This window comes from Eschrichtius robustus, chromosome 10 (assembly GCF_028021215.1).
Source record: "Eschrichtius robustus isolate mEscRob2 chromosome 10, mEscRob2.pri, whole genome shotgun sequence".
Taxonomy (NCBI): Eukaryota; Metazoa; Chordata; class Mammalia; order Artiodactyla; family Eschrichtiidae; genus Eschrichtius; species Eschrichtius robustus.
In genome coordinates this window covers 45286655-45303927 of record NC_090833.1, presented here as the reverse complement: position 1 = coordinate 45303927, position 17273 = coordinate 45286655, and the positions used below count along the sequence as shown (strand labels likewise).

The following is a 17273-nucleotide window of genomic DNA, read 5'->3' as shown; positions in this document are numbered from 1 at the left end:
ACATAAAGGAAATATTCACCAAAAAAAAAAAAAAAAAGATAATGGCCTTTGACCAGGATAGACCCAGATCCCCTTTCTTCGACCTGTCCATCTGGGCTCTGGGTCTCTGACTTACCCTGAGGCAAAGATGAAGCACAGTACTCTCCTGGAAGATTTTGTGCCATGCTTGCACAACCTCAGGAAGAAAGGACTTCACAATGAAAACGTGCCCCGGCTTGAGGACATCATCCTCAGACCAGGTACTAATGACTCTCATGGCTTTGCGGAGGCCACCATCCATCTCCTCTTGGGACAACACCTGGATCATTGCAGATCTCCCTCGCTGGGACCAAGAAGACATGCTTTTATCCAGATTCAAAGGGGAACTCTCCTCCAGCCTGTAGACGGTTACTTCTTCTCCTGCGGCAAAGAGAAGTGCAGGGGAGGGGTTCAATGAGATCCATGTCTGTGACATGAACGGCGTCCTAAATATCAACTCAGAATCAGTTCAGTTTCTCAAAGGATCAGAGGGGAATGGGAATTTCATCTGTTCAGAGGCAAGTACAGACATCTGGCCATGTTACAGTCCAGTAAAGAGGGAGGGGGAGAATGAACAAAGCATCAGATGTCACATAAATATTAAGTTGTTCTTCTTATAAATTATAACTAGACAAAAATAAAATCAGAGTAGCAAGGCTATGCTTCTTTTGTTAAAGACAAGTACTTTTCTTTTTTAAACATCTTTATTAGAGTATAATTGCTTTACAATGGTGTGTCAGTTTCTGCTTTATAACAAAGTGAATCAGTTATACATATGTTCCCATATCTCTTCCCTCTTGCATCTCCCTCCCTCCCACCCTCCCTATCCCACCCCTCTAGGTGGTCACAGAGCACTGAGCTGATCTTCCTGTGCTATGCGGCTGCTTCCCACTAGCTATCTATCTTACGTTTGGTAGTGTATATATGTCCATGCCACTCTCTCACTTTGTCCCAGCTTACCCTTCCCCCTCCCCGTATCCTCAAGTCCATTCTCTAGTAGGTCTGCATCTTTATTCCTGTCTTGCCCCTAGGTTCTTCTGATCATTTCCTTTTTTTTTTAGATTCCATATATATGTGTTAGCATACTTTTAAAGAGATAGTTTAACCCTGTGTTTATTATCATCCCCCTTAGGAGCTGTTTTAGACTTTTTCTCCTAATTGCCCCTTCCCTGACATTGTAATACCAAATATATACCGTTTATGTTTATGTACTCTGTGTGTGTGTGTGTATGTGCTTTACACATAAAAATAAAAAGATGTTTTTGCTCTCTTGGGGGTGATATTACCCCACTGAGAATGCATGTTTTAACCCAGTTAAAGTTAGAACCAAAGTCATACCCCAGAGCCTTTCCCTCCTTCCTTTGTGCCTTTGGACAAGTTACTTAAAGCCTCACTTTCCTCATCAGTAAAATGGAAATGAAAATAACATTCTCTTCATTGGGTTGTTGTAAAGATTAGATATGTTAACCTGGCTAATGTGAAGTAGACCCCTGGAGACAAACCCAATCCCACTTCAAAGATTTTACACACAAATGTTCTTTAACCGCTCTACAGCTTCCACTTTTAGGCTGTTGAACAGGGAGCCATTCTTATTCAACCTAGACTCCTCCTAATATATTGGGCAATGCTTCCTAACAGAAGTGACATATTCTATACAACTTCTGTCCAGCCTGTATTTAATTTTCTCCTTACAACTCAGCTTCAAATGACTTTTCTTATAAACACTGTACTGGTTTACCAAGAAAAGAATCTATTCGCTCACTCTTGCATTTAATTGCTTACCAAAGAACATGTCTAGGTAATGCTTAGTAACATGTTTTGAAATATGTATTCCTGGTGCCCAGATAAATGCCACTTTAGAGTTCTAATTACCTAGAGGATCTGAAACAGAGCTACCGAGTTGTAAAACCAGCTATGGAGCCAAGTGGAAGGAGAAGGCATTTGCGTTGACGATCAGAAGCCACCTCATCTGTCCCCATGTGAAGGGTTTGAGGAGAAGCAAGATCTAGGACAGTGTGGCGACCCTTGTTATTTTGTCAATTGGCAGGACAGAGAAACGCCGGTAGCCTTGGCTATTGAGAGCTTGTTTTTCCTTACTATTCCAGCCTTTAAAAATTACATTTGCTCTCTGAGTTAAGAGCAATTAGTTTACATGAAGCAAAACAAACAAAAACAAGACAAACAAATAAAAAGCAATATACAAAGCGTTTCTCTTTAGATGTCTATTAGCTTCTACTGTATTGACGTTTAATGCTTTCTTCTGTATTTATTACGCATGGTGGGTTGGTTCTTTTCTTTTCTACTTACTTCCAGCCTGAAATCAGTGAATGCCAGGTGCAACGTTATTGCTTTTTCCCCAACTGCTGCTCATTATAGGTCCCATCCCCATAGTATATCAGATTTTGACTCTAGATACCAGCCAGGCAGTTAACAAGACTTTCCATTTTAGGAAATTAATATCACTAAACTGCAACCATGGGCAAAAGAAAATTTGCAGCGAAAATTATGCAAAATGGTTTCTCCTATGATTCACTCAGATGTTATGCCTTTGCCCTGGCACAACCTCAAGAAGGTAGAAATGGCACTCACCAAACAGTTGGATTGGCGTAAATGGTATGGTCTGAGAAAGCCTCATTAAATTGTTCCTTTCAATGGCTGCAAACAAAAGCAGATTTACTAGTTTAAGTATGCATCAGTGGGCTGAATTTACAGAAAGCCTCCCCCACATCAATATACTCATATAATGCTAAAATATTTTATTTCAAAGACCCTTTATTTTTTATTTTATCAAAAATATTATCTATAGGGACTTCCCTGGCAGTCCAGTGGTTAAGACTTCACTTTCCAATGCAGGGGGTGGAGGTTCAATCCCTGGTAGGTGAACTAAGATCCCACATGCCTCGGGGCCAAAAAACCAAAACATAAAACAGAAGCAATATTGTAACAAATTCAATAAAGACTTTAAAAATGGTCCACATCAAAAAAAAAAAAAAATCTTGGGGCTTCCCTGGTGGCGCAGTGGTTGAGAATCTGCCTGCCAATGCAGGGGACATGGGTTCGAGCCCTGGTCTGGGAAGATCCTACATGCCGCGGAGCAGCTAGGCCCGTGAGCCACAACTACTGAGCCTGCGCGTCTGGAGCCTGTGTTCCACAACAAGAGAGGCTGCGACAGTGAGAGGCCCGCGCACCACGATGAAGAGTGGCCCCCCCTCGCCGCAACTAGAAAAAGCCCTTGCACAGAAACGAAGACCCAACACAGCCAAAAATAAATAAATTAATAAATTAATTTTTTTTAAAAAAATCTTAAAAAAAAATTATCTATAACACAGTATTTAAAATAAACTATGCCTTAAACAGGAAGGATATCCCAGTCTTAGGAATAGATTATATGAGATTATATAATATGTTCTGAGGCAGCACTATTACCTCCACTCTCCTGAATACCAAATACCATACTAATCCATTCAGATGCGGAACTTGCTTTTAAAGAGCATTTTAATCTGTGGTCTTTCTGGTTTTTCTTTTCCAGATCAAATCTAATGCACAGCGGACTGTGGGGACATCTACTGTTGATTTTGCAGAGTTCATCTTCTTTTCCCAGAGAGAGCTGAAGACCAGTTTTAATTAGAAGCAAGTGATCTGCATTTTCCTGTTAAGAGCTGTATCTTAACAAATCAGAGTCGATGTGAGTTACAGTGTTCCTCACCAGATACTTTCTTCAGTTGACAGCTGGAGTCAAAATAACGGATTACTGCTGAGCTGAAAGACCCAGTTACAAGAGCCTGGAATGTGGAGTCTGAAATCCACAGAAACACTATTCACTACAGAGGAGAATTCAGGATAAGGTAGCCTATTACTGGACCCTGAGCACATGACCTTGATATAATAATAACAAAAATTATCACACCAATACACTTGTACTCTTGTACTGAGCTTCAGATTATATAAAAAGCTTGCTCATGTATTAAACCAATACTGAGAGCAACGATGCCCAAAAGACCACCCAATGGCACGAGTCCAGTTGGTTGTTACACTGCTTTGCATTTCAAAGTGTTTCCCTCTTTATTCTCAACTAGCCCTTTGGCAGATTTTTCCTCAGGAAGGGCAAGTACAATTATTCCCACTTTGAGAGAAAGACAACTGAATCACTGTGAAGTGATGTTGCTTAAGAGAGTCAAGACCCTTGACATCTTGTTTAATAACATCCCTTAAGGTGTCTTTGTTGAATTTACCCTGTGAGGTTGGCATTCATTCAGTGGTTACCCTCACTGAGGGCCCAGTGAGGGTGCAAAACCCTTCCTCAGAGGACTAGCCTCAGGCCTGTCTCCTCCCCAGTCCAAAACACAAAGATCTCTGGCTTTTGAGCTTGTAAGGAATTTTCAGATCTCAAGGTCATCTTTCCTCTTTACAATTTGGAACTTACCAATACACACATTTCTTTTTTTAATCCAAATTCTCTTAAATCCTAAAAGCTTGTTTTCCCAAGTTAAGAAATCTGAATGTTCTCTCATCAGAGTAAACAACAACTTTCCAAGTTGGAGCCATATCAACACCACAAATTCACCAGTATTTCTGTTTCCAAATGCAGAATCACAGACATTTAGCTCCATTGACATGTCTATGTACACAGGCATCCTACCTGAATAATGATGGTGAGACTCTTGAGGGCTTTTTAAGGCGGTTGAGATTTCTGAAATTACAGAGAAGACTGGCATTTTAATTACTCGGCTGGAGATAAATGCACACTTATGAATATATTGCCTTCAAAGTTATTATTGAACGGGTTAATCAGAATGGCTTCTCGGTTTTCGAAAAAGATTGCCTAATATCCTTTAACCACGTTATTGTGCATGGTATCCTGACAGCTTCCAATCATCAATGCAATGTCTCCAAACATATTTATATAGGGAATTGAAGAAAGATAGGTAATATTAGCCTCAAAGATGTATTTCCTTTGAACCAATTACACCTCTGTGTTGCAGAAGGCACTCGGCTGCCCATCACATTGCACGACATCCCAGAAGCACAGTTCCCTGAGCTCCCTACCAAGATGCAGTACCCACATAAAGACATTATTAATACCAAGTTATTAGCACACTACTTCACTGACTTAAAATAACAACAAAATGATGAAAACACATTAAGAGGAATATAAGAGAAACAAAGAAGGAGGCAGAGAACGTGACAGCAAGGGATTTGTTTGGTTACAGACAGACTGTGTGTTGGGAACACCTCTTGCAAGTTTAACTGGTTCTCTTCTATCTGCTCAAGTCCTAAATTACAAGGCTCAAGAGAAATCCTTTGCAACAATTTTGCCATTTCATAAAATCAAAATTAAAGTCGAGAACTTTAGTCTCATGGTGGGAACTACTTGATACCTTGTAGAGGAAGCAGCATAATGAGCCCAGTTTCACAGATGTCTCTGGCTTCTTGTTGCTGGATAAGGAAGGGAAGAAACTCCCTCCCTCTGGGGGTGCTGGGTAAAAGGTAAGATCATCAAAAAAGACCGTTCCTTTCTAAGTTCGATTCAATAATTAAAAAAAAAAAAAAAGTATTTAGCTCCCACTAAGGGTCATGCTAGGCATGAGAGATGTGAATAAGATGTGGCTCCCACCTTAGAGAAAAACAAATATGAAATACATGTAAACTATAATCACAATACAGTTTGCTAAGTAATATAATAGAGTTGTAAATAGAGGCTTAGGGACTCTTCATAGACAAACAATGTGAAATAGAGTACGGGCATCTGAGTCTGACAAAACTGAGTTTCAATCCTGGCTTCACCACTTAAGGAGCTGTGAGATCTTGTTCACATTCATTCAGCATATATCTATTGACCTACGATGTGCCAGGTATTAGTCTATCCTCGAGAGAAAGAGCAGTACTGAAAACAGATAAAGGCTACATTGTAGGAAAGGGAAATAGGAAGTAAATAAGTAAATATATAGTATTATAGTATATTACATATATATTGAGAGAGTTAGGAAGCGTGGGAGACAGGGAGATTACTATTCTATATTATATAGGTTGGTTAGGAAAGACCTCTCTGATAAGGTGAAATGTGAGCAAAGACCCGAAGGCAGAGAGGGGGTGAGTCATATGGATAAATGAAGAGTATTCCAGGCAGAAGTAATGGCAAGTGCAAGCATCCTGAGGCAGGACCATACGTGCTGTGTTAAGGAGGAGAGAGTGGCCAGAGTGGACTGTGCCGAGAGCAAACGAGAGGGGAGAGTTGAAGGAGGGGGAGCAGATCAATAGGGCCTTGTAGACGGTGTTTGGACTTTGCTTTTACAGAGTGAGCGGGAACACCATTTGAACAGAAGAGTGACTCAATATGACTTTGAGTTTAAAAGTGATATTCCAGCTGCTCTCTGGAAATAGAGCGACAGTTTGGAGGCCATCCTGTAATCCAGGGAAGAGGTGAAAAGTGATATGTGGGGGTAGCAAAGTGATCAGCTTCTCAATATATTTTGAAAGACTTACTGATGGGTTGGCTGTGGAGATGTGAGAAAATGGGAGTCAAGTACGATTGCAAGACTTTGGCCTCAGCAACGGGAAGGATAAAGTTATCATTTCCTGAGATGGCAGAGAAGGGAGGTGGAACATCTTGTTCCACATTTGAAGATGCCTTCTAGACACCACGTAGAGAGGGTAATAGGTAGGTGGTCACATTCTTCATGGAAGAAATATTGCATAAAAGGGCTCATTCATGAGCCTGGAAATTTGGACTGGGGCCAGACTCTCAAGAGCATTGAGAAAGAGTAAGGGATTTGCAGCCCATCCTACAGGTAATGGGAAGCCACTGAAGGTTTCACATAAGCGATGAAGGTGCCCAGTCTGTATCAAGGGGTCAGGAAGATGGAAAGGTACAGTTTGTGATGAAATTTGAAAGTAGCTAATGAGAGTGGCTTCACCAGGGAGGTGTCTCACCAAACTAGGCTTGGTCCTACTTAGCCACTTGGGGCATGGAGTCCCACTGAAGACATATAGGAAAGGAGATCCACATACAATCTTATGAATGGTTCTTAAATAGCAATGTGTTAAATGATGACAGTAAGAGTTGTTGAACAGTCTAAATGAGCTCAGTGGCTATACCCTCACTCACAGAGAAAACTAAAATCACAGTCAAAAACAGGTAACAAAAAATTTTAAACCAGACATCACTCCTGATTTATCTGGAGAAAGACATTCAACTTTCTACTTTTCTACCGAACTTGCTACTTTGTATAGTAAACAAAAATCATAAATAGGATTTCAAGAACTATAAAAGTCTGAGACAGCAGGAGAGTAAACCTCACCACTGATAAGATGAAAAAATAAAAATATAAAAACTTACTGTTAACTCCATTTGAACTTCTCAACCTGTTTGAAAAATTAAAGTTGTTTAGATAATGCTTCAAATTTTTCAATGATCAAAGAAAGGAAAAGTGTGTGAAACAGTAATAATATAATCTATAAGTATATATGTATATACATGTGTATATATTAGTTTGAAGGAAGAGTATTAGTTACATTTGACCCCTACCTTTAGAGAAACAGTTTACAGCCCTACAATTGTTTTCATAGAAGAATGAGCACCAGATATACATGTAATTAATTTACTGAGTAGGCCCTAAGCTAACTGAAAAGCAGTTGTTGGTTTTTGTTTTAAATTAGTTATGTGATCACACAACATATATAAGATTTAACTGTGTTTGTGTTGTTCTGGATCAATTAAACTAAAGGCTTCCTGAACTATGCAAAGCAGATGCCTACAAATGAGTCTGTGAATATCTCTGGACAAGCCAACAAATCAGTTTCATTAGCCCATATGGCCCCTAAATGTTCACAGGCTGAAATTAGCTCTCTTTAAATTGTTACATGCCCTGCTCAAGTGCACAAGTGGCCATGGGCAAGTTGGAATAAATACATTCGAAGAATATCTCCAGTATTTAAGGTCCTTGGGGAAGCAAGTACAATTACAATTATTGTTTAATTTCATGCTGCAATAACCCACTACTCTGCATGAGCACAAACTACTGAACCTTTGGGAGAAGAAACTCATGTGCACATTAAGGCTAGAGGCAGGCTTGCACAGAGAGACCTTGAGAGCTCCAGAGAAAAGGCCATCTCAAACAGAGCTGACTGCAAACTGACCGCCATATTCCACCTGCCTGGCATCAACGGGCCCTTTGTAGAGTACAGATGCTTTTGAATTCTGCTCCTGTAACTCTAAGAATGGTTAATTTGATTACGTAACTGGAAAAGTCCATAAAACACTACAAACAGAATAATCTTTGCTTGGTTGGCTTTCAAATTTTCTCTGAATAAATAAAAATCCAGGAGGAACCTCAAGTCTATAAAAAGGTGAGTTCTCTATCTCCTCTCTCTAGCCCTGTCTTCCTTTCTCTCTGTCTCAATCCTTCTCAAACTGTTACTGTTTTGACAAACACTTAGGATGTTAAGGAGAAACCAAAAAGATCCATCTTATAAACTAAAAGGAAAATTTTGAAAAAAAAAACTAAAAAAATGATTTAGTCTTCATTCTAAGTCTTTTTATTTTCAGTCAAGACAAATTTATTCCTACTTTTTAATGCAAATTTCACTCTTATCTATCAGAAAATATATGATACTCATTATTTCATGTGTGCTTTTTCAACACTAAAAAGACAAATGGTTAGGGACTTCCCTGGTGGTGCAGTGGTTAAGAATTCTCCTGCCAATGCAGGGGACACAGGTTCGAGCCCAGGTCCGGGATGATCCCACATGCCACGGAGCAACTAAGCCAGTGCGCCACAACTACTGAGCCTGCGCGCTAGAGCCCGCAAGCCACAACTACTGAAGCCCGTGCGCCTAGAGCCCGTGCTCCGCAACAAGAGAAGCCACCGCAATGAGAAGCCCATGCATCACAACGAAGAGTAGCCCCTGCTCGCCGCAACTAGAGAAAGCCCGCGTGCAGCAATGAAGACCCAACGCAGCCAAAAATAAAATAAAATTTAAAAAAAAGACAAATGGTTAATTTGCTACAGTAGTACATGTATCATTATATTCTTAAAAGGCACTAAGGTGAGATCGTGTTGCCAGAAACAGGAAAACTAGGAGAATAAATAATTTTCATTCTTGCTAACACAAGAAAAATACTGTCATTGAACACACACTTTTTTTTTTTTCTCCTTTTCTGACCCAATTAAACCTTTATTCCCAATCCAGTTAAAAAAAATAAAAGCCAAAGATGCTTAAAGACAGACATTTAGAAATACTCACTGAGAGTTCCTATTGACCTTGGTGCTCCCTGAATTCCACAAAGAGTTTTTGCTTAGATCCTGGGCAGAAGGGAAAGGTCATTACATGTTCACCCAACTCTCTCCCACCCCAAGCTTCCAGTAATACATTTGCAGAACACACTCCTTGGAGGGTATAGTTCTTTTTTTCCCTTCCTCTAGGCTCAATATTTCTCTTACTAAACATGCGAGACTCAAGCTAGAAAGATGCGTAATGTTAGCACAATATATGAGTAACTCAATGTGGTGACTGACCTTAACAGAAAGAATTACTTTTATGGGGACATCAAAGAGAAAATGTAATACATAACAGTTTTTACAAAAATGAGAGTGAACATATAACATCAGTCAATGACATGAAAGAAGAAAAGAAGGTCAAAGTTGACAGGAAACATTGACCATTACATTATTATATCCTATCATCAGATTATTGTTTCAGTTGATGATTATTTAGAATGTTACCTTGAATATATCTCATTCTATTTCTATACTCCAAGCATTACTCTAGGCATTTTCATTGGTGTTATTTTTGTTATCCAGTATCAGTCTCGTAAGGATGGCATTAACCCCATTTTAGAGATACAGGTAATGAAGCTCACAGGTTAATTGATGTATACAGCTTTGAAACCTAGGAAGTGACAGAGCCAGGATTTGACAGGGCAGACAGGTCCCTGCCTCCAATTACTTTCAAGTAGTCTTATATTTTACTTTCACAGATTGCATTCCGACAAGAACATCTGAGGTTGTTAGTATATGTTCATATAGTTCCCAAGGTCATAGAGGTAATATTCAAACCAAGACCAAGATAAGATTTTGGGGGCTAGTCTAACTAGATCACGCTTCCCTCATGGTGGATGGCAATAAAACAGGCACATATTTGCAAATTGTAAGAAAAACAGACTGCAAAATCAGTGGTAGAGAAACACTGAAAGTCCTTTACACCCTGCAATGTCCAAATCCCCTCCAACACATCTGCAAAGATGTTTGCTTAGCCTGTTTAATTAACCACACTAAGTGAGGCACTTACTACTTCAAGAAATAAACCATTCCATCCTTGGAAAGCTCCAACTGCTAAAAATTCCTTCTCAAATCAGGCTGAAATCTGTCTCCCAGTAGAGTCTATATGTTGATGTTAGCTCTACCTCTTAAAAGTGTATTGAAAATATCTTATTTTTCTTCCACATGGCAACTTTTATATATGCGAAAACAGTTTCAAAAATTCCTAAATTCTTTCTATTTCATGATAAAAATACCCAGGATAAATTACTGGGTGGATAAATTGCATAAAGGCGAACAACAAGGAAAGAATAAAGTGTGGGGACAAAGGGTGAGAAACTGAGCTTTTAAAATATCAAATAAAATGTTTTTACCTCTTGAGATTGCCTTACATAATCACTGACTTGTACAGAATGCCGTTCAGTTTCTCTACTTTTCATTTTCTGATATATGTAAGATTCTAGACCTTGTTAAAAGGAAGGAAAAAAATAGAGAATACGTGAAAACATGTTACACTTGAATCACAGTTCCAAATAAAAGATCTGAACACCGTGCATTCATCTAAATTGGAATATAGGGTTTTCTTCCTTTTTTTAGCAAGTTTTACCAAGATTCCTTTGTCCTTTTTGAGCTTTACTCAAGTGGTTGAAAGCTATATACCCTATTTCTATTCTTCAATAGTTACCTTCACATTTATAACAATTTATACTTCTCTATCAAAGAATTAAGTTATCCATAACCTGCCCTCCTATTAAACACCTTTAGTAATTTTTGCACACTTACCTTCCCCTGCACCCTATCATCCATGCTTTATTTAAAAATACATGAAATTTGAGGTCCAAACTGTTAGGAATTCTTCCTTAACAACTGCATCAGGCATTACAGTAGGCTACTTAAAAAAGAAAACGAAACAAAAACAAAAGAAAGATAGAAAAGAATGCCAGCCAATAGTTTTAATTTTTATCCTTTTCTTAAAAAAATCTTGACAAGGATCATTACTGTTATTATTTTTTATACCTGGTACTTACAGAGTCACTGGCACATAGCAGATGCCCAATAATGATTTAATAAATATTTGGTTGGATTAATTCTGAGAATAATACTTATTAAGGGTCCCTGGCTAAGGACATGGAAGCAACCTAAATGTCCATCAGCAGATGAATGGATAAAGAAGATGTGGCACACATATACAATGGAATATTACTCCACCGTAAAAAGGAACAAAACTGACACTAACGCATATATATGGAATCTAAAAAAACGGTACTGATGAACCTAGTGGCAGGGCAGGAATAAAGATGCAGATGTAGAGAACAGACTTGAGGACACAGCAGGGCAAGGGGAAGCTGGGATGAAGTGAGAGAGTAGCATTGACATATGTACACTACCAAATGTAAAATGGATGGCTAGTGGGAAGCTGCTGAACAGCACAGGCAGATCAAATGGATACTTTGCGACCACCTAGAGGGGTGGGATAGGGAAGGTGGGAAGAGAGGCTCAAGAGGGAGGGGATATGGGGATATATGTATATAGCTGATTCACTTTGTTGTACAGCAGAAACTAACACAACATTGTAAAGCAATTATACTCCAATAAAAATGTGGAAAAAAAAATAAGAGTTCCTGGCTAAATGTAGGAAATAACCATTTAATTTTTTTCCTACTGTTTTATGCTGAAAAAAAAAAAAAAGGATACAGGAAATGCAAAAAAGCTACTGGAAAAAAAAATCAAAAAATTTCATGTATGATACTTTTCGTAACATCATAAAATTACGATAAATATGATTTCAATGATAGCACAGTATTATAATTAAAATTAAACAAACTATGCTTTCCTTTTTTTTTTTTTTTTAATTCTTTCCTTTTCATAGTTGATTTCCTCAGAACTTTACTTTTTGTCTTTAGAAAGATCTACCTGGGCTTCCCTAGTGGTGCAGTGGTTGAGAATCTGCCTGCTAATGCAGGGGACACGGGTTCGAGCCCTGGTCTGGGAAGATCCCACATGCCGCAGAGCAGCTAGGCCCATGAGCCACAACTACTGAGCCCGCGCGTCTGGAGCCTGTGCTCCGCAACAAGAGAGGCCACGATAGTGAGAGGCCCGCGCACCGCGATGAAGAGTGGCCCCTGCTTGCCACAACTAGAGAAAGCCCTCGCCCAGAAATGAAGACCCAACACAGCCAAAAATAAATAAACAAATAAATAAAATTTTTTAAAAAACAAAACAAAGATGGCTCATGGCTGGCAAGCTTGCCTTCCACCAGCTTTAAAATCTCAGCTGAGAGAGAATGCTTCTTTAAAAAAAAAAAAAAGAAAGAAAGATCTACCTGATAGGGCACCTCCCCACCCTCAAAATTTTATTTTTTTTAAATTCTTTTTTAATTAATTCTTAACTCAGACAAGTTTTTAAAAAATAAAATTCTCAACCCAGAATGTGGTTCAAGTTGATTAGCCAGGCGCCTGGAGTCAGCCTAACTCCCTAAATCTTCTCTTTCTTTCTGATCATCAGATTTGAATGAGATTCTTTGCCAGAACCCTCCTGCCACTCCCATCTTTCTCAGTTTGAAATTTTTTGGAAAGAACTTAAATAATTTGGGGGATGGGAGGGTGAGAGAGATGAGTGAAGATGGTCAAAAGGTACAAACTCCAGCTATAAAATAAATAAATACCTGGGGAGGTAATGTACAAGCATGGTGACTGTCGTTAACAATACTGTATTGTATATTTGAAAGTTGCTAAGGCAATAGATCTTAAAAGTTCTCATCACAAGAAAAAATAATTGTAACTATGTGATGGATGTTAACTTATTGTGGCAATCGTTTTCAACACATACATATATCAAACCATTATGTTGTACACCTAAAAATAATACAATATTATATCAACCATATCTTTTATAGTTTTTTAAAAAACATAAATAATTTATGCAAAAATGACGCCAAGAGCAACTGCCCCTCCTTCAGTTGTGACAACCAAAAATGTCTTACAATGTCTGCAGACATTGTTGGTTGGGGAGGGGGAATCACCCCTTGGTTGAAAACCAGTGACCATAGAGCAAACAAAGTTTTAAAGAAGCATAGTAACATAGATTTCAATACAATATCTATTTGTACCTTAAGGTTAGTATTTCAAATAATTTTAAATATTTATGACTCCTTAATCACATAGTCCCCTCTGTTTAAAAATTAGTAAAGTTCTCTTATTATCAAATGCAAGAAGTTCAATGTTCAGTTCATTGCTCTTAATTCATAATCTGCCCTCATATATCCAGGCTTATTTCACATTCTATGCCTAGCTCAGTCTTCATTCCTAGCTCATTGATCTGCCTTCTATCCTCTACAAACATCATTACGATTAAGCTTAAGAGATATTTGCCAATGGAACAAACACTATATGTAAGCAGTAGTAAATAACCAACTACAACTCAATCCACTGAATTCTGTGTAAAGGTTCATATCAATGTCACTTGAACTTTAAAGAATTTGTAAAATTAGACAACCCCACCCATAAATCAGACTAAATGAATATTCTCTGATCCAGATTCAACAGCTCTGAATATGAGACTATCTAAATTTTAATTAATTTTAATTTTTCTTTTCTAAATTCTGACAACTATTCCATTAAGCAAATGGAAATTGCATCCCTTTCATAAAAACTAAAAGCAGAAAAGAGCTATTTTCTTAAGAGAGTGTGGTCATTCTCATCTCCCACTTGAAAGAACAGCAGGGACCGCCACTGGTCTAAAGATCATACCCTGAGGAAACACTACCAGAATTTTTGGGATTCAAGAGTGTAGACTGTTACATACTTATCTGATTAAATTTGGACACTGGAATCCAGTTCTTGCTGCAATTCTGTTCTTCTGAGATCTTATTTTCTCCTGGCTCTGGGTTCAGTTGGTCACTTTGAGAGCAGGTGTTGACTGTTATGACCTGGAGAGAAAAACACTTGTTGGAACACAGTGACATTAATCTGAATACGCTTTGAATCACATTAATAGAGGTACTATGTTGAAGAGGAGTGGTTGTTAACATTGGCTGCACATTAAAATCACCTTGAAGCTTCGAACTTCCATCACTCATGCTGGCAGGACCCAAGCATCCATGTGACTTTTCTATCTGCAGTCATGACTGAGAACCAGGGTGGGGAGCAGTTCTTAAACTTGAGTGTGCATCAGAATCACCCAGGACTGTGTTAAACCACAGATCACTGGGTCCCACCCTCAGGATCTGTGATTCAGTAGGTCTGGGGGGGAGGGAGAATTTGAATGTCTAGTATGTTTCCAGGTGGTGCTAAAGTTGATGGGAGACCACAGTTTGAGAACTACTGGTATAGAGCAAAACAACAAAAACGTAAGGGTTGGATCCAAAAGAACTTGTTAGAATTCTAGCTCTGTCACTTAGAAGCTATATGAACTGGGCAAATGATGTAATGTCTGTGAGCTCCATTCCCTTCATCCTTAAAATAATAGATAGCCAATAATAATGGCTGCCTTATGTCCTTCCCAGGGGCAGAGAAGAAATGCGATAAATTGACAAACTAGGACAAACTAGAAGACAACAAACAAATGCAAGTTATTAGTACTTGAGCTCAGTTATAATTTCTAGTTTGACTCTGGCCATTTTAACTATTTCCAAAATAACTCTATTTAAATTCATATTTTATGGGGTCCCAGCAATTCGTGGTATTTTCCCTGAAAGAAGAGTCTTTATCAAAGCTAAGTCTCTCCTCCAAAAGGTGATTTTACATAATTGATTCAATATTTACCTTTTTGCTTCTGCTTCTCATTCTAAAAAGAGTTGAGGTGCTTTGAAAAATGCATACATGTTATTATATGGAAAAATATATGTAGAACAGAAATATGAAGCAGGGCACTAAGATCATGAAAAGTGAAGTCCTACAGAATTGTCAACTCAGATCTAAGGCTTCCTAACAATAAACAAAAAGATTTACTGAATGCAAATGAAAACATAACATATCAGAATTTGTAGGATATAGCTAGAACAATGATTAGAAGGAATTTTATAGCACTAAATGCCTTTACTAGAAAAGAAGAAAGTCTCAAATCAACGACCAAGACTTCTACCTTAACAAACTAGCAAAAAAAAAACAAAAACAAAAAAGGAGCTAATTAAACCCAAAGTAAACAGAACAAAGGAAATAATAAGGAGCAGAAATCAATGAAATAGAATTCAAAGAAAAATCAATGAACCAAGAGCTGGTTCTGTGAAAAGATCAATAAAGCAGATAAACCTGTAGCCAGACTAATCATAAAACAAAAAGAGAAAACACAAATATAAAATATTATGAAAGAGAGAAGTGATGTCACTACAGATCTCACAGACAATAAAAGGATAATAAGATAATATTATAAAAACTTTATGCCAATAAATTTAAAAACTTAAATGGACAAGTTTCTCAAAAGACACAAAGCACACTCAAGAAGAATCACATAACCTGAATAGCCCTATATCTATTACAGAAATTGAATCTGTAGTTAAAACTTTCCCACAAAGATGGTTTCACTGGTTGATTCTACCAAATAAGTAAGATTTAAATAATATCTATACAAACTCACCCAGAAAAATGAAGAAGAGGAAACACTTCCCAACTCAGTCAATAAGCCCAGCATCACCCTGATACCAAAACCAGACAAAGATATTACAAGAAGAGAGATCTGAAGATAAATATTTCTCAAGAAAAAAGATGCAAAAAAATTGTATCAAGATTTTAGCAAAATGAATACAGCATCTAAAAAAGATAATACATCATGACCAGCTGCGGTTCATCCCAGCAAGGCTGATTTAACATTCTAAACATTACTTCTAACATTATAAAATTAATTAATATAATTCATCATATTAACATAATAAAAATGAAAAACCATCTGACCATATAGGTTGACACAGAAAAAGCATTTGACAAATGTCAATATCCATTAATAATAAAAATTCTCAGAAAAGTAAGAATAGAAGGCAAATTCTTCAACCTGATAAAGGACATCCACATAAAAACCCTACAGCTAACATCATACTTACTGCTAAAAGACTAAATACTTTCCACCTAAAGAGAAGAAACAAGGAAAGGCTACCTGCTTTCACCACTTCTATTCAGTATTGTACTAGAGGTACTAGCCAATGTAACTGGGCAAGAAAAAGGAATAAAATACATCCAGATTTGAAAGGAAAAAGTAATAGTATTTTCATTTGTAGATAACATGATCATTTATATAGAACATTCTAAAGAAGTAACAAAAAGAAAAACCCTACTCAAACAAATAAGTAAGTTTAGCAAGGTTGTAGGATACAAAATCAATATTTTAAAAATTATACTTCTATATACAACCAACAAATAATCAGACGTTAATTTTTAATAATTGCATTTATAATAAAATTAAAAATTTAAGTACACAGAGATACATTTTAAAAACCCCTGTTCACTAAAAACTACAAAACATTGCTGAAAGAAATTAAAGACACAAATAAAGAGATACATCATGCTCATGAATCAGAAAGCTCATTATTGCTGAGATGCCAATTCTCCCCAAATTGATTCACAGCAATTCCACTCACCCCAGCAGGCTTCTCTGGAAAAACTGACAATCTGATTCTAAATTTATGTGGAAATGCAAAGAAACTAGAGTAGTCAAAACAACTTTGAAAAAGAAGAAAACATCTGGAAGACCCACACACATGATTTCAAGACTTATTATAGTTACAGTATTTGAAATAGTGTGATACGATATAGACATAAAGACAGTCATATAGATAAACTGAATAGAATAGAGACTAGAAATAGATCCACCCATATTGTGGATCTATATGGTCATTTAATTTTTGACAAAGATGTCAAGGCAACTCAATAGGACCAAGATAATCTTTTCACCAAAAAACCTGGTAGAAAAATTTGATATCTGTATTCAAGGAAGGAAGCAAAGTGGGAAGGAAAAGGGAAGGGAAGAAAGAACCTCAATCCTTCCCTATCACCATGTACAAAAATTAAC

General features: G+C 37.6%; 1 protein-coding gene across 1 annotated transcript in view; it reads right to left on the bottom strand.

Annotated features, from left to right (window-relative positions):
• The window catches only part of TRPM6 (transient receptor potential cation channel subfamily M member 6), a 139111-nt gene that overhangs the window by 17864 nt on the left and 103974 nt on the right, over nucleotides 1-17273 (bottom strand). Inside the window, 7 exon segments of the mRNA XM_068553856.1 lie at nucleotides 116-399; nucleotides 2608-2673; nucleotides 4658-4708; nucleotides 7355-7380; nucleotides 9262-9320; nucleotides 10649-10740; nucleotides 14079-14202. Coding sequence (XP_068409957.1) covers nucleotides 116-399; nucleotides 2608-2673; nucleotides 4658-4708; nucleotides 7355-7380; nucleotides 9262-9320; nucleotides 10649-10740; nucleotides 14079-14202 — 702 coding nt within the window.